Consider the following 27,310-nt stretch of genomic DNA (forward strand, 5'->3'; position numbering starts at 1 on the left):
CCTTGTGTCTAGTTGTTCTTGCCTTCCTGCTATCTTATAATAGTCTCCTCTTCGATTCCCCCCCCCGTTTTTTTTAAAAAAATGCCCCCTCCCGTGCTCGAGAGATACCCACAACATCTCCAACTCGCCTCTCTTTCATGGGAGACTACAGTCTTGCCACCGAAGCCAACCTGCCCCCGGGGTGACCCCACGACAGGCGGTTTCCAAGCAATTTGTTTGCCCTGCCCGGTTTATGGTTGCTGTTGTTATGGGAATAATCGCACCACAGCGCGGACCAAGGCCTTTCCTTATAGCCTTTGCAGACTTCCTGAGAAAACACCGCGCGTCCCTCGCCTTCGCCGGCGCGGCCTGAGAACTCCCCCCAGCCCCGCCCGGTCAGGAGCCGCCGAAGGTAAAAGCTTCCTCTGTCTCTTCTCCCTTCCTCTCTTGGTTGTTCGTTCAGCAAAAAACAAAACAAACAAAAAAGAAAAACCTCTCCTCTCCGTTGTAGTCCCTGCGGTGGGTCACGGAGAAGGCAGGATGGTTGAGAAAGAACCGAGAAAAACTTCCTTCCTTCATAAATACTAACATTCCCGCGACCCCACCCCCTTCCCCTTCCTCTCTCAATTCAACACTGTCCTAGAATAACTTCGCATTATTCCGTCTGGCGCTAACTAGGTGTGCCGGTTTTTGCTTCCCTGCAAACTGCCCGAATTGTCATTCAATGTTCCTCTGGAAAACACAATCAGACTCAGGTAGCTCTCCAACAGCTGCCTGAGTTTTGCAAACCTTGTGGCTGCTTTATCAGCTCCTATACTTGGTGCTCTCTGAGCTTGCTTGTTTTCCTGCAGGTGTTTTTTGACCCTAACTAGGTGACATCACTAGCACTGATGATGATGTTATCGAGTTTGGGTAATGAAACACCTGCAAGAAAACAAGCAAGATCAGAGAGCACCAAGGACCCCTCATTTCAACTACAGCTACAAATATTCTCCTTCCGTAGATCCTACTGTCCTGTAGTTTGCCAAATACGGTAGCTCCTTGGAAATCTTTGCATAAACCTCCTTAGACATCTTCGTCTGTGAAATATTGACACTAAGGAGCTTGTAACATCTCACCTGATAGTGCATTTAAAAATCCCAAGAGGAATCAAGTAACAAAAATGCCCAAAGGGCTTCTGTGTGATTATATAAACGTCTTAACTTAAGGATATAATTTGTCATTTGAATAGAGACTTTCTTACTCCCAAGGCTGACTTTCTGTTTAACCTAGCTGGTTGACTGTATCAGTTTAGATTTCCTGAATCAAGCCCAGAGGTCGAATATATTTTACTCCAATATATTTTGGAATAATATATATTCTTTTCTGTTTTTGTTATCAGATCCTCTGTAATACCAGGAAAATGATTCCAGGCACCACAATCTTATTTTAAACAATTGAAGAGTGTAATCCAATGAACTAATAATTAACTAATTCAACAATCTTTTCATAGCCCAAATACCCATGCATCACAGAGTGTAATATTTTATTGTGGGCACCATATATAATATTTAATAGCTAAAAGAGAAAATTTTGCTTGCTGTTAGCGGATGGCATATTAAACTCTGGCTAATGTAGAACAGAATAAGCCAACCAGTTCATATGCTTATGTTAATGCACAATAGATCCAGAGAGATCATGTACATGCCGTATATCCATTGGTTATTTTTTAATTAAACTATGTGCTTTCAACAATTTGTAGCTTTTAGAGTTCATACAGTACATAATGTTAGAGGAATGTATAGTTTTGCTGTTTTTTTGCAAATTAAAGAACGGTATGTTTCTCCAGCAATAGAAAATCTAATTTCTTCCTTGATTCCCCTCAAATCAGCTACACGAAAACAGGTTTACTTTTCTCAATGATTGCTGGTGTTTAACGGGATAATGACTGTCAGTCAGAATAGCATAATAGCTTATGAAATTATTATACTATATCGCTAGTCCCAGCTCATAATGCTAATTGGCATGTTGAAGAGCAAAAAGTCCATCTGTTTGGAGGCAGTGACATCATCTGGGCCACCTTTTATACCCCATTTCATCACATTAAACCATAAACATTAAGACCTGGTCCCAGAGTTACTTTCTCTTTCCCATCTCTTTCGATGCTTTCATTTTTTTTAATTGTGTTTTGCTTCTTAAAACCTAAACCTAAGGATAGGGACAGTGTTACTTTTATTATTCTGCAATTTCTTCTTGAAATCTTTAAGACTGAAGACCAGACATTGCAAATGCTTTAAAGAAGCAATCTAATTAGTTGGCTACTGTTGAAATATCTGACTGATTAATATTCCTTTGAACTGAAACATTTGCAAGAGAGAATGGCTTGAAATGTCACACATCATAATAATAAGCGTGAAGCCAGCCCTTCTGGTTTGTGCATTGTGCTTCATATGTCTTAGAATTACATGTGAATTGGTTGCAATGGCTTGTTCAACGAACAGTAATTAAACTATACCAGATATGTTATCTCAATCTGAATCTGAATTAACAATTTATGGAACCCCTAGCAGTAAATCATTGCGATAGAACATTTCTGATTCCTCTGAACTGACATCAGAATAAAATTTTCTGTAACTATTTCTTTTATCATTTTCATCTATACTTGAAGCAAGGAAACATAGCCATACCATTTTTGACTTATATTTTTAAAGAACTTTTCTTATGGCAATCTTGAGGAAACAGCAGATCACAATTTATACTTCAGCTCTTGTTTTTTTTTTTTGCACAGCTTCTGCAAATTTATCTGCTTCCAAGAAAAGCCTTTTTTGGATATAAGACTTTATCACTAGTGGTGGCTAATAAGGAATAGGAGCTTTAATACTTCTTTTATTTCAGATCGGAGCTTTGCACAGCCAGGAATTAAGATGAGGGGTTATATCAGGAGTTTCCGATTTTTTTTTCAGGCTACATAACCTGTTAGTTAAAAATAACAAAGCCTTAGAATTCCTTATCAAGAGGCAAAGCTCTAATGACAATAAATTGGCATGCATGTATGTATGTCCTTTGTCTCTCACAGAACCTTAGGGTTTCTGAAAACATGGTTTGAAAACTCTGGTTTAGATGAACCAGACTTCATCCAATGCATACATACACAAAACTATTCATAAAAATGTTAACTATATTTCTGGCCTGTGGGCACAGAGAAGATTAGTAACAGTAATACAGTTGGAAGGGACCTTGGAGGTCATCTAGTCCAACCCCCTGCTTACACAGGAGACCCATACTAGGGATTCAAACAGCTGAACTGCTGACCTTTCTGATCGACAAGCTCAGTGTCTTAGCCACTGAGCCACCTAGTCGGATTAAAGGCTCCAGGTTAAAAAAACTACAAAATTAAGCTGCTGTAGCTGCACCATTCCCTCCCCCACCTTTTTTAAATTAACTTCCTTGCAGTTGTATGGATATCTTGAATGGACAGAAAGATCAGAGAGGTTAAACACTGAACCTCTGTTCATGGTGACTTTGATCTTGATCAGGCCATTTTAGCTTTTATTCTTACACACACACACACACACACACACACACACACACATGGAGTGGGGGGGGGAGTTGTCCACTAATGTCCTGGAAATAATAACCTCATAAATGGCTTGGGAGTAGAATATAAGCATTCTCTTCTTTCAGAGTATGCGGAACTATTTTCAGTTTCTTAATTTGTATCACCTGGTAGATAACTATGAAGTTAGGTCATACCCACAATTACTATCTAAGAGAATAATCTTTATTGAAATAATCTAACTCCTTGAATTCTGATTTAGATAAAACAAAATATATGACTTGTTCCAGGTAATGATCATGTGATAAATTTATTCAATATGGCTTTTAATAATCATGAAATTAAAAAAAATGATGAGATGGATAGAAAATAGATAGCAAAGAGTGAAGTTCAGATTCTTTTTTTTTTCCTTGTCACAGCAATATGGACTTTCTCAGCACATGGAACTGCAATCAGAATAAACATTTTTAAGATCTAAATCATCCTATCCATTTGTTTAACTGTACAATTTAATCGAGGGGGTAGTGAAGCCACGGCAGTTGCTATTGATTTTCTATGCTATAGTGGTAGCACAATAGCTACCTGCCTATGATTAACTCCTGTTCTATTTTTAAACTACAATAAATCCATTAATTGCATTTGGTTTAATCAATTCAACTCAGTTGACCAATAAATGTTTAGAACTTTTTAAAAAGCAATACATTCATTAAGGAGTCGTGCTTGAGTCACAAATGAGGTTTGATTTAGAATAAATGGAGATCTTTTCAGAAATGGAACAGATAATTGAAGGGAAGCCATTGTTTGCAGCAGCAGTAATTTCATTGTTAGATTCCAGAAAGGTCAAGAAACAGCAATAATACTCGGCATGTGAAATCTAGATGTACCGGATGCTTTCATAAAACTAATTCTGCTGGCAGATTAATACCTTAAGCAATATCTAAAAAGCAAAGAAGGATTTGTTTTAATTAGAGCTGGAATAAAGGTTCTTTTGGAGAGATTCATAGACAATGCAGAGTTGAAGTGTATTCCCTTAACTTAAATTTCAAGAAACTGGTGATCAAATTTGAGGAGGAAGGACAAAACTCATCCATCTTTCCCTTTATTTTGCTGTCTTGTATTTTGCTGAGTTCTGCTTGAGGAAGTCTCTGGGGGTTCTTTTTGTGATACCTTCAACTATGGTATCCTATGGTATCTGCATAGGTTGGAGACTGGAGGCACTGATTTGCAATGGTTAAGCAACTAAATTTTGGGATGCCATGGGAATCATTTTTTTTCTTTTAGACTTTTACATGAAATTGCAGGGAGAAGTTATCTATCAGTTAAGAGTGTGGCATCTCCAGCATGTTGATGATATTTAAATGTATATTACTAAATTAAGCCTGCCAAAGTCTTGTCCTGATGCCTGAAGGTTCTTTGGCTTCACAATTATTGCTGCATGCATGGGTGAAAGTCATAGCCAGGAGGGCCCCATCTGGAGCAGAAGAATCTTGCTACAGTGATTCACACCGTTGTTACTGCTGGATAGAATACTGTGTTACATAGGGCTGCCCTTGAAATTTACTGAGAAACTGCAATAGGTTCAAAATCCAGTGACCTACTTCTCCAGTGACTTCTTTTCTAGTGCTCAATGCCTTGACTATATTATATCTGCATTATCTTCTTTGCATTGCTTATTAGTAAGCTTTCTAGTACAATTCCGAGTGCTGCTTCTAGCCTATGTTGGAAGAAATGTCCATCTGGGTTCAGTTCCAAGTGGAGAGAAAGACACTGGAAATATGGAGGCTGCTTGGAAAGTTGGGTTAATGGAGAAGAACCATTAAGCACATGGTGCAGTTGAACACATGGAGTGGAGAGTGAGTGTTATTTATACCCTCTCTTGGGCTTTGAACTTGAGCTTCCTGTACCTGTGGCAAGGGTAGGTATTCTATTGGTTGCTGTAGGGGTCATGTGCAAATCCTAGGAGTTTGTCTGAAATAAGTCTGGTTGAACTGTGCTGGGTGATGTAACATCCCCAGGTGTCATATGGTGAGCTCTGCTGCTAGATGGGTAGAGGGTTAATCCTATTATGTCCTGAGGGTGAAGGTCTTTTGTCTTGTAGATAAGATGGCCCAGTCTTTTGTTTTGTAGATAAACTGGCATCAAAATATCTGCTGGGGGCAGGGAGCTGGGGCTGAGTTTCTGTCTCCAAGAGCATGTTTCTCAATTTCTCATCCAGGGAAATATAATATTCTGCCTTTTTAATATATCCTAAAATATTGCATTCTTCTAAGAGGGATGGGTGCTAATTTTCTTCACCTATAAGGCCCTTTCTGGCTTGGCACCTAGATACTTCAGGACAACCAGAATCTTAATGAATGAAGCAAGCACAACATTAAGATGAGCATCCACTCTAAAACTTTATTCCCTTGAACTTTTATTTTTAAATACGCAAACATGCTGTTTGCTGTGGGCTTAGATTATCTGCTCTTGCATTCTTTTTTAATTTAAAAAGTAGTCCAGTAATAACTCTGTCTTCATTGTTGACATTTTGAAAATGTAACTCAGAAACAGAAATTAACATTTAGGCTGTAGAGTAAGAATATTCAGTTTGGGAGAGAAGTGGCTAGTTGAAACACTGACCAGTAATCCTCCACTAGTAGGGAAGATAAGTAGCAGCATTCTTGGTGGGAGATATATGATCGAACTTCAGAAGAGGAATCTTGCAAGTAAGAGTAACGTGAAAGTCACTTGGATTAAGGTAAATGCTACCTTAACTTTTGTGGCTTTTGTGATTATGAAAATAAAATACTGAAATCTGATCGTCTGCATTGTCTTCAATGAGACCCACAGCACAGCATAATATTTGAGAGGCACTTTGGCTATGACAGAAGCAATCATTTCATCTGGTTCTGTCTTTAGGGGGAAGCTAAATGACAATGAATAGACTACCTGCTGTCTATCAGCCTACCTATGTTTGGATGTTACAGGAGGGAATGACAAGTGTTTATATTTTACTACTGTATATAAAAAAAGTTATAAAATTTAGATCACTATTTAGAGATAAGGGAAAGACCCAAGATGGAGTTAGAAGTGGCATGCACAACCCCATTTTACTGCAAAGACAAAGAAGCACAAGGTAATGACTAAACCATATACCTTATATTCAGAACATCAAAGTTCCGTTTCTTTATCTTTATATAAAGGATTTATGGCAAACAGACATAGGAAAGGCAAAACAGTCAGGAGGACAAAATGTTTTGGGCTACAGATTCTATTACTTCTTGGCATTGATAGTCCTGGCTAGGAATTATAGGGATTGAAGTTCAAAATAATTAGCTGATAGATTGCTTACTTTTAAGTGAAACAACATGGGATTGGATGGACAATTAGAAGCAGCATCACTTCTTAATATAGTCATTCAAGCATAGAAATTATAAGCTTTTGGATTCATGTGTTTGTATGCCTGTAATGTGTTATATGTCTATATATAACACATGTAGCATATGAATCCACCATCCAGTTGTAGGTTGTCAGTGAGAAACAAAAAAAAAACCTTAAAACCTAAAATATTTCTGTCCTTCTAAATTAATCTTTGCCAACTAATGTAGCAATCTTCCACTGAAATTAAACAAGCTTGGCTAAATATTGTCTTACACAATTGACTGCCATGCAAAATTTAGCCATAAATTTTAGCCTTTCTTCCTTCCTTCCTTCCTTCCTTCCTTCCTTCCTTCCTTCCTTCCTTCCTTCCTTCCTTCCTTCCTTCCTCTCAGTGTGACTTTTTTCCTTCATTTCAGTGTTGGTGACTGACTGGACAAGTGCCTACACTTTTTTGGGGTAAGATTTCAAAAATAGTTTGAATTGATTGAGAGAAATGATTGAGAGAAAGTTACTGGCTCAAGATAGCCCAGATGGATTTGTGCCTAACACAGGACTGGAACTCATAGTCCCCAGGTTTATAGTCTGATGCCTGAACTACTACATCGAACTGTCTCTCTATAAATAATTCATATTGCCCTATAAAGGGAGAAATATACTTTCTAGTGAGTTCTACATTTTTTCAAAAACTGAAGAAAAACAGCACTTGCATGACACAAGCCTCAGTGGCATATCCTAGTCATATCAATTATCATAATTCGTGTTAGAGGATAGCCCAATGCTGGACAAAAAGGCCTTTCTCACTTCCTTGCTAATGACTTCTTAACTATAATGTTTGTTTAGATCAGAAGTTAGCTATCCATATCTCATGTGGAATTGAACATTTACTTAAATCAGGGGGGTCAAACTCACATCGTCATGGCAGCGTCACATGACATTTCGGGACTTTTTTCCCTTTTGCTAAACCGGGCATGCATGTGACGCATCTGGCCTGCGGGCTGGAAGTTTGACAGCCCTGACTTAAATTGAAACCAGAGTGGCTATAATATTTCTATTTATGGTAGAAATGTTAGAAATTTGACATTTGGGATCCAAGATCTGTCCCATGATTCTTTTTATTTTTTTAAATCATTTGCTTTGCTATTGTTTAGAACGGGGGTACCCCATCTTGACAACTTTAAGACTTGTGGACTTCAACTTCAGAATTCCCAAGCCAGCATGGTTGCCTGAGGAATTCTGGGGATTAAAGTCTACAAGTCTTAAAGTTGCCAAGGATGGGTACCCCTGGTTTAGAACAAAGCAATACTTTATATGGATGCTTATGTTAATTTGATATCATAGTTATGCCTCATCAATCTCACATCTAAGCACAAACTATACTGTGTATTCTATCATTTTCCATTAGTGCTGCTGTCTTTTTTCATTTGAAGTGTTGCATTATTTATGGCTATTAGACTCCCATTCCAAGATAGCATTTTCCCATTTCAGTGCAAGAAGGATGGATTTCCAGCCCCAAACTGAATTGCTTCATTTAAACAAATCTAAAAAAAAGGAAGATGGTTTGTTTACCAAGTCTACTTATACTGAGAAGCAAAATACTGTAGGCAGGTTGCTATTCATCACTTTTTCTCTGAACAGGTAGACAAACGTACAAAGAAAACGCTGAATAAGTCACCCACAGTTCTTGTTTTCTAAGAATGCCTCTTGAGGATAAGTCAGGTTTAGAAATATTTTTGTGAATAAATATAGGACAGTAGTTTGCAGCATGCAAGTTTCTGTATTTTTAAAAAAAATTCAAAAAATCTAATTGAGTCAGGTGTGGCAGAGAGGTGTTCATGAGATTAAATCAATTATCGAGTGAAACAGTTTTTGTGACCCTAATTTGGAGCAATGACTACAGGAGACTAAGGATCAAGGAGCTCTGGTTTCTAATTTGTCTTCAGTCATGGAAGAGAGTAATCACTCTTTCTTAATTCATTCTAATTTACAGGATGTGGATGAAGGGAAAAGCATGGATGAGGAAGTGATTCCTAGAGAAAAGGCAGGATATAAATCTAATAAATAAATCAGTCCTTTGAGGTAGTCCAAACAAGATGTATTGTGAGTACTTTTAATGCTACCTGCATTGTAAGGTTACAGTAATAATAATAACTTTATTGTCATTGTATGTGTATGCACAGTATACCCATACAACGAAATTCACCAAAGATCAGGTCCAACACATATAACAATCCCCAAACGCACTCCCACCCCATAGAACAGAACCGTCCAAGTCAGAAAGTATCTCTACACACACACACACACACACCTTTATTCTCCTGAAAACTAGGGAGGGTCTCTTCTGTAGCATTTTTTATCCCCATTCCTCCTTCAGACTGTGTTTATCAGACTGTTACCTAGGCTGCAATTTTCCCTTCTGTCTTCTAACATCATATACTATTGCAGTCATATAGAATAGAATAGAATAGAATAGAATAGAATAGAATAGAATAGAATAGAATAGAATAGAATAGAATAGAATAGAATAGAATAGAATAGAATAGAAAACAGTTTGAAGGGACCTGGGAGGTCTTCTAGTCCAACCACCTGCTTAGGCTTGAAATCAGTGGTGGGTTTCAGAAATTTTTACTATCGGTTCTGTGGGTGTGGCTTGGTGGGCGTGGCAGGGGAAGGATATTGTAAAAACTCCATTCCCATCCCACTCCAGGGGAAGGTTACTGCAAAATCCCCATTTCCTCCATTTCCTCCATCCCATTTCAGCTGGAACTCGGGAGGCAGAGAATAGATGGGGGCGGGGCCAGTCAGAATTTTTACTACTGGTTCTCCAAATTACTCAAAATTTCCGCTACTGATTCTCCAGAACTGGTCAGAACCTGCTGAAACCCACCTCTGCTTGAAACCCTATACCATTTCAGAAAAATGGTTAGCCAATGTCTTCTTAAAAACTTCCAGTGTTGGAGCATTAACAACTTCTGGAGGCAAATTGTTCCACTGATTAATTGTTCTAACTGTCAGGAAATTTCTCCTTAGTTCTAGGTTGCCTCTCTCCTTGATTAGCTACCATATCTTATCTATAGTAAGTACATGCTTTATTAGCTATTAACACTGGCTAGTTGTTTCTGAGTGTCAACAAGGTTTACCTCACAGAAAATCAAAATTAATATTTTGATATATCCTATTTGCTTTTTTTCCATACAGTATCCTGGCTAGCTATGAGGATTCCAAACCATTCCTTGATGGGCCCTTTCAGAGGACATATGAGTATTAAAAGCAGTCGTAAGTATTTAACATTTTCAGCAAGAGAAATGTTATGTATTCCAATCTAATATTCTTAATAATGCAAATTGTCTTCAGAAATGACAAATATACTCCTATTTACTTCATGTATTTATGCTGTCCTTCAAAATGAAAGTAGGTAAAAATTCAAATATGTAAATATGGTACCATTTGATTAACATATTGGGATGGTTAAGGTGATTCAGAATAAATAATTTGTTACAGCGTTTCTCAACCTTGACAGCTTGAAGAGGTGCGGACTTCAACTTCCAGTTGAAGTCCACACCTCTCCAAGCTGCCAAGGTTGAGAAACACTGGTTTATTACAAGAAGATTACTTGAATGCCAATGGTTTTCATTCAGTGATTTTAAAAACAATTTCAAATAATTTCTTTAAAAACGTAGGACGTGATTTGTAACTGTTTAGCTTTTCAGGATCATTATTTCATCCATATTTGAAAGCCAGGTAAATAATTATAGTAAATAGAGTTTGGGGAAGTCAGTAAACTAAGTTTGGATTAAAATATCTGCAAGGCACTTGGAAATAGCAAATGTAGACCAATTGCTTCATTGCACAAAAGCATAATCAGTGCTGTCATCTGTAAGAATAATGCATAATGGATATAATGGAAAATTTTTGGTTTTGCAAATTTGATTGGGTTTCACAGCTTTGAACTGATACCTTGCTTTTGGCAAAATACTCATCATTTCAATGTTTATAAAACCAAAAGATTCTTGAATATGTAGCTGGAGAAAGTTCTAAAGGAATGAAATATTTCTACTCTACCTTTTTTTTCCTTAATTTACATCAACATTTTTAACAAATAATCTTTATCAGATCTACATATTTCATCCTGTATGGATTCCAAGGATTCCAAATGGATTCCAAATGGATTCCAAGGATAGCTCATAAGAAAATGTAAGATAATCATTAAATCAGAGCCAAAATGAAAACAATCAACTAAATCACAATTGAGTGATTTATCTAAAAAAAGAATATCTTAAAATCAGAATGCTAGCACTACAATGATTTTATCCACGTGTTCACTAAATTTGGAGAGTGGAAGCATTCAAAGAGCCTCAGATGAAGATGGTAGCAAACCGATATGAGGTGAAGGCAGGGCAGCAAATGTCTGGATGCTAGTTTATTGCACATTAAAAATTCAGAAACAAAATGAAGTGGCATGATTTCTCTGCATAGCCTTAGGGTTGGGAACCAATTTAGAACTTGTATTGTGTCTTAACTGAAATGTCTACCCTGTCTTTAGTAGCAGCCCCACATACAATACATTGAAATATGTAAGTCTTGGAATTACCAGAGCATAGATATGCAAAACGTTAAATGTTCTTGGTGCAGTTCATGAGCACTAGTAACTTTATGCATTTGCTTGAGGAGGATGACATTCAGGATGATTGATTCTCTTTTTCTAAGAAAAAAGAAAACCCAGGCCTGGATCTTTCCCAAATGTTGATGTTCTTATTTCTGCTTGTTTTCTTTTAATTCAGGAAGATAGGATTGGAATGATAAGTACATTGTCATTCAGTCTAAGTCCTTGCAAAGAGCTGCCAATAACTCAAATTAGTTAACTTAATTAAGTCATCTCTATCTTTTAAATGCAAAGGTTGTAATCTTGATACCAAAAACATAATCACACCCAGGATATTCATTTTCCATTCAACAGCATAATTTTTATGCCCATTTAGGAATGAATTTAAATACCACTGCTGGTGCTTTGCACAGGTGGTTATTTTATGACATTCCCATTAAATCTAGGCTAAGGCATATGACCAACCTTAAACTGACTGATACTTTTGTATGGATCCCACCCCTTATCCAAAAACTTTAACTGAACACTGGAGAGAAGAGCAGTTTTAATTGTGGTTGCAAGCATGACAGCAGACAAAATAGCCAATCCAATACATTTCAGTTCATACATTTTGGCTCATCAGCCAAATGGTAGAGGCATGTTTTATTGCCATTTGTGTTGCATCAATCAAGCCTGATTATTGCTGCTTTCAGATTTACAACAGGAAATTTATAACTTCAGATATGATTTATTCAAAATGTAATATGCCAAAGGAATCTATTTCAGTTTAGTCTGCAGATACAGAGTAAATTAGTAACTATAAAACGGCAGTTGTAATGTCATAGTGGGTTTGGAATAAGGAAAATATTCTTGCTGAGAAAACTATTGATACTTTTTTTTCCTGCTAATTTATCACTGTTTATTTATTTATTTTTGATTTGATTTGATTTGTATACCGCCCTTCTCCAACAGGACTCAGGGCGGTGAACAGCCAAGATAAAACAGAGCATACAAAATTTAAAAAACAGTTTAAAAGGTAATTAAATAATTTCGGGCCAGAATTTAAAACAACCCAATTAAAACCAATTTCAAATTAAAACTGAAACGGATGGGATCAAACCAGCCGGCTAGATGAAATAAATGAGTTTTCAGGGTCCAACGAAAAGTCCGGAGGTCTGGTATCGTGCATATCTCTAGGGGGAGGTCGTTCCAGAGGGCGGGTGCTGCCACAAAGAAGGCTCTCCCCCTGGGGGTCGCCAGCCGACATTGTCTGGTGGATGGCACTCTGAGGAGGCCCTCTCTGTGCGAGCGTACTGGCCGGTGGGAGGCTATTTGCGGCAGAAGGCGGTCTCGTAGATACCCCAGCCCTAAGCCATGGAGCGCTTTAAAGGTGGTCACCAACACCTTGAAGCACACTCAGAAGACCACTGGGAGCCAGTGCAGCTCGTGCAGGAGAGGTGTCACATGGGAGCACCCCATCGCTCCCATAATCCCCCATGCGGCCGCATTCTGGACCAGCTGGAGCCTCCGGGTGCACCCCAAGGGGAGCCCCATGTAGAGAGCATTGCAGTAGTCCAGGCGGGAAGTGATGAGTGCCTGGGTGACCGTGCGTAGGGAGTCCCGATCCAGAAAGGGACGCAACTGGCGTATCAATCGGACCTGATAAAAAGCTCCCCTGGCCACGGCCGTCATATGCTCTTCTAAAGACAGCCGTGCATCCAGGAGGATGCCCAAGTTGCGAGCCCTCTCGTGGGGGCCAGTGATTCGCCCCCAATAACCAGCGATGGCACCAACTGGCTATCTCGGGACACCGGAAGCCACAGCCACTCAGTCTTGGAAGGGTTGAGTCAGAGCCTGTTTCTCCCCATCCAGGCCCGCACGGCCTCCAGGCACTGGGACATCACTTCAAGGGCATCATTGGGGTGGCCTGGGGTGGAAATGTACAGCTGGGTGTCATCAGCGTACTGATGGAACTCCACCCCAAAGCCACGGATGATCTCACCCAGCGGCTTTACATAAATGTTGAACAGAAGGGGCGAGAGGACGGACCCTTGCAGTACCCCACAAACAAGGTGCCTCAGGGTCGACCGCTGCCCCCGTCAACACAGATTGTGACCGGTCAGAGAGGTAGGAGGAGAACCACCGCAAAACGGTGCCTTCCACCCCCAACCCCTCCAATCGGCACAACATGATACCATGGTCGATGGTATCAAAAGCCGTTGGGGATCTAATAGGACCAGGATAGAGGAGCATCCCCTATCCCGAGCCCTCCAGAGGTCATCCACCAACGCAACCAATGCCGTTTCCGTGCTGTGCCCAGGCATGAAGCCGAACTGGAGCGGATCTAGATAGACAGCTTCATACAGGTACTGTGGCAGCTGCCGCGCCACCACACTCTCAACAACCTTCGCAATAAAACGAAGGTTGGAGACTGTTCTCCCTAAAGGTAATTTTATAGATGTGGTTGATTTTAAAATGAAAGAGTTTTGTTTTTTTTTTAAAGCACATTTCAAATAATTTCTATTACAAATAAGGAAGGCACAGAAGGATCTCAAGGCTACATAAAGCATTACATGCATCTAAATCACAAAATGCAATTCTCAGTTTCAAGGTTTTCAGGAGCATGAGTATAGACAGACTTATTTCTGGAAACCTGGAAACTACTGCAGCATACAGAACATTGACTGATAATCATGAATTAGATTATCATCTATTTTCTTTGCTCTTAATATTCTGATAGTTTTCAGAGTAGTTGACATCCTACCTTTAACAGCAATCTATAAATGTAAAAGCCTTCTGCTAACATGGTGTTATTTATGCATGAACAATTATAGTGCCCCAGTCACATGACTTGGATGATTAACATAAAATCAGTATATAAACCGCCTCCCAAGTACACATTTTGACTTGCATTTAAAGTAGACAGAGACTGAGTGAAACTCATGGTGGAGATGTATGGCCAAAATAAATAAGTTCCCATCTTTGGCAGAGTTGATCTAAAATAGAGCACTAATTAAAACCGAAGCAATATATTCTGGTGGTCTCAGTTAGCATTCTGACAGATGTACAGTATATCACAGAAGTGAGCACATCCCCTCATATTTTGTGAATTTTTAAGTATATCTTTTCATGTGACAATACTGAAGAAATGATACTTGGCTACAATGTTAAGTAGTGTGTATACAGCTTGTATAACAGTGTAAATGTGCTGTCCCCTCAAAATAATGCAACACACAGCCATTAATGTCTAAACTGCTGGCAACAAAAGTGAATACATCGCTAGGTGATAATGTCCAAATGGGGCCCAAATCTGGTACCAATTTACAGCAGGTAAAAAAGAACCCTTGAATATAGCCAATACATGGAAATTTTAGGAGCAAAATTAGATCCTATTAAACGATGCACTGGAGTAATAAATTCATGCAGGGCAAGCTGAGTTCATTTACATGTTGATGGGTGTAGGTTAATTTTATCTACCATTTCTAACTCAATATTATCCTAAGACATCAATACAGCACTTCAAAAACCTTGGTGTGCAATGAAAAAGGGTAAAAGTTAGTTATCGTTATGTATGAGGGTGGCACTGTACTCCGAATATACAACTAGTTTCCAACAATGTTCTGAATATATATTAAAGACAGTAGAACTATCTGGACAACATGAGTCAGCAATGGGAAATTTATGAATCACATACAGCTCTCAGGCTCTCTTTGGGTAGCCTGGTGAAGATCTCAGCTTCTTGACATTCACCCATTATTTATCAGTTGTGCACTGGAAAAGCCTGCTGTGTCCTCAGCTGTGTTCTTAATCAAAATCAGTTATGGGAATGGGGAAAATTTCTGAGTTGGGAATATTGCATGTTGGACGGAGGCTTTCAGGCAAGCATTACCGTGTAATAATAGCAATAGCACTTAGACTTATACACCACTTCACAGTGCTTTACAGCCTGCTCTAAGTGGTTTACAGAGTCAGCATATTTCCCCCAACGATCTGGGTCCTCATTTTACCCACCTTGAAAGGATGAAAGGCTGAGTCAACCTCAAGCCTGTCAGGATCGAATTCCTGGAGTGAGCAGTGAGTTAGCCCTGCAGCACTGCATTCTAGTAGGGATGCCGTGGCTCAGTGGCTAAGACACTGAGCTTGTCAATGAAAAAGGTTGGCAATTCAGCGGTTCGAATCCCTAGTGTCACATAATGGGGTGAGCTCCTGTTACTTTTCCCAGCTTCGGCAAACCTAGCAGTTCGAAAGCACATAAAAAATGCAAGTAGAAAAATAGGAACCATCTTTGGTGGGAAGGTAACAGCGTTCCATGCGCCTTTGGTGTTTAGTCATGCCGTCCACATGACCACAGAGACATCTTCGGACAGCGCTGGCTCTTTGGCTTTGAAACATAGATGAGCACTGCCCCCTAGAGTCGGGAATGACTAGCACATATGTGCATGGGGAACCTTTACCTTCACTGCATTCTAATCACTGCATCCCCCTGGCTCAATAATGACTGCATCAAGAGAAACAAAATCTAAAACTTAATCTATCTGGATAATTTAGACAAAGCTCCCTTAGGTAGCTTATATACATGCCTGGAGTCAGGGATAAACCTTGGATTTCTGCCCTTACATAAAACATTTTATAACAGCTTATAAAACTGTTATTCTAGTACTAGATTTAATGAGGATCCAAGAGTTCCAGGATTCCAGATATGACATCTATTTCTGGTGTCCTGCGTTGGCTAATAGTATATTTTTCCTAGCAAGGACGTTTGCACACTTAAAATCCTTGTGTCACTGGCATGCACATGCATAGAAACTGCCTTCATAATATGATTAATATTTTGTCTTTAAGTTGCAAAACAGGCCAGCTTGACCCTGAATGCCTATCATTTATTAAACTTTCATTAAGATTGCTTTATCTTTCTCTATTGATGTTAATAAAATATAGAGATTAACATGATAATTAAAATTGCCTCTCATAGGATGCAATGGATTTACCAATCAATCACTTCTCTAGCTTTCAACTGCAAATCCAAGCTTCAATTGATATAAACAATGTAAATCAGGGAAGAGGAAAAACAACTTCAGATTTCTAACCTAATTTTTGTTTGAAATCAGTGTTATCTACCTGCAGAAAATCAGCCACGAAACCTCTGTGTCACAGCTGGAAAACAAACCTCAGTGGAAAATTGTTCTGCTTATAGAAAAGCTGTGAAGTAAACAGAGAGATATTTTACCAGATGTATTTTATAGAGTGTAAAAGAGGGGGTGGGAACCAATTTCATTGTTATTCTTGATAACAATTAGGCTCTCGTCTATTTGAAATAATTAAAATCGCTTATCTAGATTCTTAGCATGCTGTATAAGCATTGGGTAGATTTGGGAGAACAAAATGTTACTTGCTTCAGAGCTAAGTGCTTTCTAGGGAAGATTACAAATACATTTTTCAATGTATATTTTATTTGAAATAAATCTGTTATTAATATTGAAAACTGCCTCTTATGTTCAATTTCCCACATAGGAATTATTTTCTGAATATACCTATACATTTCAAGTGTGCATCTAACCTAAAAAGATTGCTGCAGTTGCTAAAAAAAAATCCAATACAGTTTACATTTTATCTGGAAAAAAATGCCTTCCTAAATATGATTGATTTCATCACTGGAAAAATCCAAAAGAAAATGTGCAAACTTAGTTTCCTGAGCAAATGTTCAATAGCTTAGGTGTAGCTATTGGAAAGCTTAGTCTTGCAAATAATTAAACAAACAAAAATGGCATGGACATAATTATTGGTATCCTAATCTAATTGGGGTTTTGTAACATATTCTTTTGAGGTAATAACAGCAATCAAGGACTTTCTGTAGCTCTAAATATAATTTTTATACTTTCCAACAGCAATTTGTCCCACTCTATAGCAGTTGACTTCTGGAGGCAATTTGTCACACTGATTAATTGTTCTAACGATCAGGAAATTTCGTTCCCGAATACCTTGATATTCTGATTTTATTGTGCCCTGCCTAGATTCAATGCATCTAGTATCGGAGACAACAAAACAGCATCATAACATTATGGAATCTTCTCAATTTTTCACAATAGGGCTGGTGTTTTTTTCTTTAAAATGATTTTTTTTTCTTCTGTGAACATTGCTGTGACTTACCAAAAAGCTGTACTTTTGTTTCATCTGCTCCAAGGACATTCTCCTAGAAGGACTTGTCAACATGCAGTTTAGCAAACTCCAGTCTAGCTTTTTTTTGTATCTGTCTTTCAGAAATGAGGTCTTCCATGCTCTACTATGGAAGCCACTTTCAGAGGGTCAGAGCTGGATGTTGAGACTTCATATTGTTGTACTTTGATCTTGGAGCTCAGCTGGAACAGATTTGAAAATCAAACTTCTCCATGCATGTAAAGTGGGAAGAAAATGAAACATTTCACCTTTCTCCTTGCTTTTCAGCAACTGGCCTTAAATTTTTTAATAAGTTTTGCAGCTTTCTTTTCTCTTGTTTTCAGTCATTTTGAGACTTAGTTTCCACCAGAATAATTTTTTATCAAATGATGATAGTTCATAAGATGAATATTTCACCAAGTGTTAAGTTTGGAAAGCAAGAACAGAAATATAAACAGTCATTTCAAATTCCTGAATGTTTTGCATTCATGTACTCTCCTTTATACCAACTAAAGTAACAGTTTGGAGGAGAGAGAGGAGAGACTAATACAAAAAATCCAGCTTGGCGTTTGTATACCTAGAAAAATGGACATCCCTAATTTTTTTCTATTTCTTAGCTCCTGAGGTTAAAAAATCATCAGCTTTTAAATCTTTTCAAATGGAGATTGTATTGGAAGATTAAACCTATAATATTCTTTAAGAGCTATATATATATAAGAGGTACCATACCAAGAAATGTAGATTTAATAAGTATACATACAAAGATTTCATTTATTATTTATTTCTATTCATTTATTTATTACTTCATGATAAAGTAGTACAAAAAGAAACCACATTGAAATACCACTTCCTTTACTTCAAGTATCACAATCAGAAAATGTATTTCTCTAGAAGTGTAAAAATTCCTCAGAAATCTATGTGCCAGATACTTAAACCCTTTAACTAGAGCCATTTTTTAAAATTTCCTCAGCCTTTTCTCCAAGTTCTTCCTGCAAGCTCTCAAGCCAGTACATTGTTCAAGATCACATGGCTATGCATTACAGAAAACTGCTCACCGCCAAAGGTATTTGCTACATAAAATATATTTTCTCCTCAATCATCTGACAATTGTAGTTAAGTGTGGATTCAGTTTAACTAAAAGTGTGCATCATAGATCTTTCTCAAACCCAAATGTCTTAATATTATTTTTTTAAAGATCACTTCCAAATGTTATATTATATAATTGTCAGTTTTGTCTAAAAAAATTTAAAACAAGTTCCATGTTATCTTGGATAAAATCTGTAATCTGTTCAATGCCCGCTTCCTAGGGAGTTCGTGAAAGGTTTAGCCTAAGATAATTTAAACGTTCTGTTCTTGTCCTTTAAGATACAAGTAGGCCTTGACTTATGACCACAATTGAGCCCAAGATTTCTGTTGCTAAGTGAGAGATTTGTTAAGTGAATTTTGACCTATTTTACAACCTTTCTTGCCACAGCTGCTAAGTAAATCATTGCCATTGTTATGTTAGTAACATGGTTGTTAAGTGAGTTTGACTTCTGCATTGACTTTGACAGAAAGTTACCGAAGGTGATCATGTGACCCTGGGACACTGCAACTGTTGGTTGCAAGTGTGAAAAACAATTGTAAGTCACATTTTTCAGTGCCTGTCAGCCCAACAACCCTTTCATTGGGGGTGTTACTTGGAACCCTGACTTGCCGTTATAACTTTGAACAGTCACTAAATGAACTGTTGTAAATTGAGGATTAAAAGGAGCATGATAGCCTTATATTTTTCCATTATTCTTCTGACATTTTTGTTCTTCAAATTCCCAGATCAGAATCCCAATGCTATGCTAGTCTGAAATCTTGGAGTTGTGTTTTTTTTTTTTTTTTGCTTTTTTTAAAATAAGTCTCAGATTTTATAAGTCTCCTGAATGCTATTAAAGCACCAGAAGGGATATGGAGCTTTTCCACTGCTTCAGCTTGGCAATAGCAAATCAAACAATTCCCCTTAAAGAAGAACCATACAGAAAGCTAAAATGCATTTTTTTATATTTTGGACCACTATTCTTTTTTTAAAAAAGTGCTGTCAGCCAATGACTTCCCTAATTTTGCTTTCTGTTTGAAGTAACCTTTAAAATTCATAGCAAAGAAACTTCCCCTCAGGTGGATTCATTAATGTATAAACAGATCTGAACTACCAGAAAGTATTTTAAAGTTGAATTTGTAATTCATACTTGTTACATTCTCTGCTACGTTGAGTAGCTTGCTCTCAGTATACCTGCATGAAGTAGAATAAAAGACGACAAGAAAATGGGGAAATTAATTCAAGAGTACTTTATAACCTTCAGCATGTCAGCATTATTATATTTATTTAAGTAGTTTATCTCCTGCCTCAATTGTACTTTTCTCTAGAAGGTAGGTATTAATAACATACAAAATAAATTCTAATTAATGGTACAACTGGTACAGAGAGCCAGTTTGGTCTAGTGGTTAAGGCACCAAGCTAAAAAGTAAGAGATGGTGAGTTCAAGTCCCTCCTTAGCCATGGAAGCCAGATGAATGACTTTGGGCCAGTCACTATCTCTAAGCCCAATCTACTCCCAGGGTTGTTGTAAGAAAACTAGGAAGAAGGTGTGTTGGATATGTTCTCATATTTATTCATGAGTTATTCATGAAAATAATAAAGGCAACATACATACATGATTTTAGTAGTCTATTAGTCTAGTTCTATATGTTCCTATGCCTCTGTAGTGATTCTCAAGGCATTCTACAAAAACCATTTCCCCCCCTCTAGAGGCCATAAGAATGGATGCTTCCCTTGCTTATGGGTGGGAGCAGGCTGTTCTATGGGAAAGGATTTGCCCCAGACAATGCATGTGGTCCCATTGCACTTACAGGGGCTTCTAGTAGATATTCCCTGGCAATCTGGATCAGTTAGAGAGAATCTAGCTGGTAAAGGTAGTCTCTTAGATAGCTAGACACCAAACCATATAGAGCAAGGTTGTCAAACTCTCATTGTCACGTGACGTATCACATTTCCCCCCCCTTCACTAAACTGGGCATGGGCATGGCCAGTGCATGACGCATCCGGCCCGCTGGTCACAAGTTTGACAGCCCTGTTATAAAGTTTAAAAGATAGCAAACAGAAACAGAAACACAGTGCCATCTATTATAGATCATGCAGAAGCAGTATAACGGGACAGGCCTGGTGGACATGGGCTGCTGCATTCTGTATGAGCTAAAGCCTTTGGGGTGGTTTCCATGGGCAGTCCCAAGTCCTTGCATTATTGCACTAGTCTAATCCAGAGATGACAAGGATCCCAGTATCTGTCCTCATACTTCCCATTGCAGATAAGAGATTCCAGGAGGTAAAATGTTTAGGGATTATTTCCTGACCCAGTGAGATTTCAAAGCTCATTTCTTCATCGCTCGTCTAATGAAACTGCTTTCAACTTAATTTTCAAACATTGCAATCCAGTTCTGAGTTCTACTGGAGAATCTAACATTGCATTCAAATATGTGAGGAGGGTCACTAAGCAAAATCTCTACAAGAAAAAGTTTAGGTAGCATGCGGAAACATGCTTTCTTTTTGATAATCCTGTAGGAAGAAATATCCTTCTGGGTTCAGCTCCAAGTGGGGAAAAAGACACTGGAAACATGGAGACTGCTTGGAAAGATGGTTTAATGGTGGACAGGATCACATAGTTTGAGTTCCTGAACAGAAGAGGGACGAGATACAGCGAGTCCCGGGTTTTATGCTTTCTCTGGCTTTGAACTTCCTGGGGCCCCGAAAGAGTATCCTGATTGGTTGCAGGCTCCCAGGGGGTGGGGGTCTTAGCTAGCCTTGCTGGCTGATGTAATCTTCCCAGGTGCCATGTGGTGAGTTTCTGTCCTAAATGGGTCCCATTGTGTTAGTTTCTGTTGCTATTGTGTTGCAGATGGGTCCTATTGTCAAAGATTGAGTTTCTGCCTCTGGCCCATTAACAAATGGGGGGGGCAGGAAGGTGGGAGTTGCTTTGTCTTTAAAACATGTTTCTCCATTTCTCAACCAGGGGAACATAATATTCTGCCTTTTTAATATTTCCTAAAATATTTCATTCTTCCAGGAAATGGGGGGTGCTAACTTCCTACAATCCTATGCAGATCTCTGAGGGATATGAATGCAACAGCATATTAATAATACATTATCTCCATGGGTGTTCTGTTTGTTTCATGCACTACAATCATACAGAAAAATATATATTTGCTGATGTATATATAGGCTTTTGTATTACGAAGACATTTTTCTTCTAGCTTGGTTGGGTTGATCATGATTTTAGAAACTATACACGTTCTTCTCCTGATCTGTATGAACTGCCCTATATTATAAGAGAGAAGAAATTATAGTGGTGTTATGTCCAAGAGAAGAAGAACACCCTGCAGTATAGGATTCTCTAAAACAAAGAGCCATAGAAGTTGCTTAGGGTTGGATGCCAACTCTGGGTGGAAGGGGGAAACTAATCTGGCTTCAGCAGTGATCGGGAGTTGTGATTCTTATGACCTGTATTTGACACCACTTCTGTTTTTCCTCTCCTATCAAAATTAAGCCTTGCCCTGTCAGGAGAATCCTGATTCTTATTTATTTATGTAATCAAGGTTCAAGGCCATCCAACACCTTGACAACTTCTGGCAGCTTACAAATAAAAGAAAACCATTTGCAAATAATTGAAAAGAATGCTCTCCACCCCCTTCCCCTCAGGGAACCTTCCAGGCTGTATAAAAGATGTGTGTTTAATAAAAGAAAGAAAAGGGGATTCTATACATTGCTGGCTTAAACCCTGCATACACTGATGACCATTTCTTTCTGAAGAAATGTAGATCTCATCAAAACTAAAAGAAGAAATTCCTAATATTATATGGAAGATGTTGACAGTCTGCTCTGGCATTCCCCTGCTCTATGATCCTGTGGTACAAAAGCAGGAAATGGACATCATCAGTAATTTATGGTAGCAGCTTTGGAGGGGACTCCAAGGACCCACTTTCTGGGAGGCTGCACATAACCTTGTTTTAATTAACTAATTAGAAGAAAGTATTCCCTCTGAGCCGCAAAGGCTTTCATCTCTTCACCTTCATACATCTTTCTGCATCTGCTAGCTAAATTGACACTAAAGATGATAGTTTGAAGTCTTCTCCTGAATGAACATGTTTATACATTTTAAATTTATTTTTTATATTTGATCAAATCTATTTTAATTTTTAGGTGAATTGAAAAATCACTATTTTCACTTTTTTTACTTAATGGTCTTATTATTGTTAGCCAGTATAGATATATATAGAAAAGAAAGGATAGAATAATCTTTAATATACTAAAGGAATGAATGAAAATATATTAACAGGGCAATAGCTTTGAATTAGTATTGTACAGACCTGCAGAATATGCATCTTGCCTAAAAAGAGGAGTGTCTCTATTCTATATCCATTATTACTAGACTAAAATTTGCTGAACTGTGGAAATTCCTCTTATTATTCAAGCTGCCTGCCTCCATTTTTAATTCCCATCAGGCTTTTTGTAAAGCCTTATTTTTTTTTTTTTACTAACAACCAAGATTCAAGCAGTAGTAAGCTCACCATGTGCAAAAGGATATGCATAATGTTTGTAGCAAGGTCAATTTGGAAGCGTATGCAACCACAGTTTAGAAACATTTGTTCCCACTCTGTATTGAGCTAAAACAGAAGCTCTTGCTTTTCAGCAGAAATCCAAACTATTTATACTATTTGTTTATAGGCCTGCATAATTTCTTCCCTTTCTGAAACAGTTTTAATGTGTATCATTTTTTTTAAAGTATACAAAGTGCCAAAGAAATAAGGGGAAAGTTGTGGAGGATACTTTGAAAACAAAAATGTATGCCGATAACGTCCCTGAAACATTGCAGCTAGATTGCTTGGCTTGGATAAGTTGAGAAACAGGGTTCGCTTCAAACAGAAAAGCAAAATCAAATCACACAGCTATTCCTTGATATGAATTATGATATGAGATATGAATTATATCTCACTATTACACTTTTTTTTTACAGTTGCACTAGTAGAAGTTTTCACTTCATATTGAATAAAGAAGCTATCATCAGTTAATTTATAAGCAAAACATCTAAATAAGACTCCTTACGATGTTAACTGAATCCAGGCTTCGATAACCTCTGTTTCCTATCGGTTGTAAGCAAGCTATTTATTTCTCTTTTCTGCATTTGAAAATGGAATACTGCATTGAGAAAATAAACATTTTTCTTGTTGTTGTTAATTCAGCTGCTGTTGATTCATCTGCTCCAAAGAGTTTGAACACAAGCATTAAATGTAGGTACAACTTGCTTTGTTTTCCAAATAATGTCTGGTTTCATTTTGTTTGGACTGGAAATGTTTGTTTTGGACTCTTTCTCTCTCTGTCCCCTAGCCCCAGCTCTCAAACTTAAGTGAGGGACGTGTGTACTTCATAGGCGGCTGATTGTATCATTAACAGAAGAAAAGGTTTAGTTACATGAACTCCCAAGTTTCTTACAGGATATCCCTGAGTAGCAATAAACTGATCACAGAGGAACAATTGCCACCTAAGGAGGCTTTTCAAACATGACTGTCGGGGAAGAATTTGGATAGGGATGTCAAACTCATGTCCATCACAGCGTCATCATGTGACGTATCGCGACTCCTCCCCTTTGCTAAATTGTGTATGGGCATTGTCAGTGCATGATGCATCCAGCCCGCAGTCCACAAGTTTGACAACCCTGAATTTGGAGGTATTAAGAGATGACATGAAACCAGTGGTGGGATTCAGTCAGTTCGCACCTCTTCGGGAGAACCGGTTGTTAACTTTCTGAGCAGTTTGGCAAACTGGTTGTTGGAAGAAATCATTAGGGCAGAGAACTGGTTGTTAAATTACTTGAATCCCAACACTGCATGAAACTCTGCTTCAAAATCAATAAATTCTCAAAATCTTCTAACAATTACACTTAACAGTCATGAAATATTCCAGTGGAGATTTCAGATGGTGGCTATGTTCTCCCTAACACTCAAAAGAGAATAAGAGCCAATAGCACTGCAGGGAGAGGAGAATGTAGAACAATTGGTAGGATGCACTATAAACTTTTCTCTGTTCCTTTGCTCTGATATCTTAATACTTAATACTGCATTATGATTTTTACTCATCCAGCTCCAATATCCTTAACTAAACCTTAGATGGCTTGTTTTCCAGTCCCTCTTTTCTCATTCTTACCCATCCCCATAGAATATATAGACCCGTGATGGCGAACCTATGGCACACGTGCCAGAAGTGGCATGCAGAGCCATCTCTCTGGACACTCCAGCTGTCTCCCATTGCTCTTCCAGGTTCTGGCCAGCTAGTCTTCATGCATGCGGGAGTGCTGGAAACCAGAACACCTCCCTGGCGTACATGCATGCACCAGGAAGCTGAGCTTCTGGTTTCTGGCATGCACATGCACATGCACGCTGGCCAGCTGCTCTTCATGCTGCATGCACGCCAGAAACCAAAAGACCAGGTGACTGGCATGCATCTGCATGCCGGAAACTGGAACTTCAGTTTCCCAGCACACATACGCACCGGGAAATTGCTCTTCCGGTTTCTGGTGCTCCACGTGTGTGCGCAGGGAGCTGCTCATCCGGTTTCTGGTGCTTCCCTGCAAGTGCACGTGTGCTCCTGTTTCAGCACTCGGTGCCGAAAAGGTTCGCCAACACTGATATAGACTAATAAGGTTTGTTTTTGTTTTTAACAAGTAACTATGCCTAAGAGGTTATAATTAAAATAACTTCAGAACGATAACCTCTTTCTTTTTTGTTTCTTTCTCTTTGTCTATTTTTAGATTGTAAATCCTTTGGGGGGCAATGTCCTATCAATTCTATTCTGAGTAAAATGCCTTGTACATGAATGGCATCAAATCTACACAAATTGTTTTTGCTGTTGCTATTAATAGATAATAAGCAATAAATGAAAAAAGGCTCAAAAGAATGTATGAAAAGATTCTCTGGAATCACTATCCTATTTTAAGGTAAAAGAATTATCTTAATAAGCCCTAATGGCTTTCTCTGCCAAATAACCTTGAAATGGTTTCTGAACAACAGATCTAAGAAACTGATTACTGTATATCAGACGTTTCTTCCAGTTCTCAGCTCCTCCGTTAATTCTTAGCTTAGTTTTTATTACAGAACAAAATATTTGCTGAGCATGCATTCTGCCTCTTCCTTAAAAACATCTTAAAATGATTCAAGAAATGCAGCTATGTTAACATGGGAGAAATAGCAGAATCTGCATAGCTTAGCATAAATGGCTGAGGAAGTGAAAAATGATAGCAAGAGTGATTCATGTTATAGGAACATCACTGCTTTGAAATATTAAGTAGATGTTTTCAGATGTAATTATTACTGACTTAACTGGGTACTGTACTTTCAGTAGAGCAATTTTTGGAAATAAAAAGTTAACAATTTCTGATTTTGCCACTAAACATTAGTTTTAATTTAAAGCAGAATCACTTTTGGATTATTTTTAAAATATGTGATGTCATTGATAAGCGGTTGAACTTGAAGTGAATTGTGAAAGGATGACTATTACATATGAATGTAAAGTGCAATGGGTATTCTCTGGATGAACTTGTATAGAAATGCACTGTAAATTGTGATATATTTAACGGGCCTTATGTACAAGGGGTTGTGGGGGTTGAAATTTTATTTATTTATTTATTTATTTTGGATATCAGAAATGTTCATAGCTCTCAAAATTGGTTCCTACTTAATCTTTGCTTAGCAACAGAAAAAATATATTTTATTAGGTAATTAGAGTGATTTTATGGTATTAGCAGCTTTCTGTCTGATGGGATTTTCAGTAACCTGTGTTCATTCAAGTAATGGATGAAATGTTTTCTTATTCATAACATGATTACTGCTGAGAAATACTCATCCATTAAAATGCTTTACAGGTTATTGCGTAAAACAGAAAGCATTATGATAAATACTGAGCCTTAATTTAATAATCCATTGTTCTTAATTTGTTAACATTTAATTTAATAATTCACTGTTCCTAACTTGTTAAAATTTAAATTCAATAATTCACTTCCTTAATTTATTAATATTTAGTCCATTGTAATTCAGAACTTGCAGCTCGGAAGCAGCCTTATGGAAGGTGGGAAAATGTAATTTAATTAATAGCAAAGCATAAATATAGAGGACTTTTTATGATAGTTGATGGCCTTCAGAAATTGAAACCAGTTAGAGAAAAAAATGGTGCAGGAGGAAATTGGCATTATATAATTAAAAGTATAGGCTTCTGCAGCATGATTGTTTAGATACACAGCCAGTGTGATTTAGCATGGCCTTTCATGGTGTATATTATTATCTGCTTGGAAGAAGTATCATATTACAGGGTAAATTAAGACCTTAAGGATACACTATCCATTACTTCTGAGCTGTTATAATTTACACATACATAGAATTTTTGTTAGAACAAGATAGGAGAGAAATGTTTACTATCTTCCAACCTCTTTTATCTTCATAGTTGTATGTTCCCAGATTATTTCACCTCCATTGGAATACGATCATTGAATCCATCTCTTATAATTTACTCATTTGCCCATTTAGCAATCCCACATTCTGGGTTTCAGACCATGTTATAAGACAGAATGCAGCAGTGAGGTCTATACAGTCAGGAATGAATGCCTTGCCTTCAGAAGTTGTGGTTGCTCCATCAC

The 27,310-nt window shown here is 37.9% G+C and overlaps 1 protein-coding gene across 2 annotated transcripts in view; it reads left to right on the plus strand.

The window, feature by feature from the left end:
* The first annotated feature begins 233 nt into the window (after positions 1–233).
* Positions 234–27,310, plus strand: part of LOC117671705 (spermatogenesis-associated protein 7-like) — a 44,969-nt gene continuing 17,892 nt past the window's right edge. Inside the window, exons 1-4 of one of the 2 annotated variants that reach the window (XM_034427815.3) lie at positions 234–391; positions 10,070–10,147; positions 18,577–18,669; positions 23,868–23,915. In XM_034427815.3, the coding sequence (XP_034283706.3) occupies positions 10,084–10,147; positions 18,577–18,669; positions 23,868–23,915 (205 nt within the window). In that variant the 5' untranslated portion in view covers positions 234–391; positions 10,070–10,083. The remainder of the gene's footprint in view (positions 392–10,069; positions 10,148–18,576; positions 18,670–23,867; positions 23,916–27,310) is intronic. The other variant, XM_087883186.1, reaches the window with a different exon arrangement.

Source organism: Pantherophis guttatus, chromosome 1 (genome assembly GCF_059756535.1).
Source record: "Pantherophis guttatus breed Tessera chromosome 1, ASM5975653v1, whole genome shotgun sequence".
Taxonomy (NCBI): Eukaryota; Metazoa; Chordata; class Lepidosauria; order Squamata; family Colubridae; genus Pantherophis; species Pantherophis guttatus.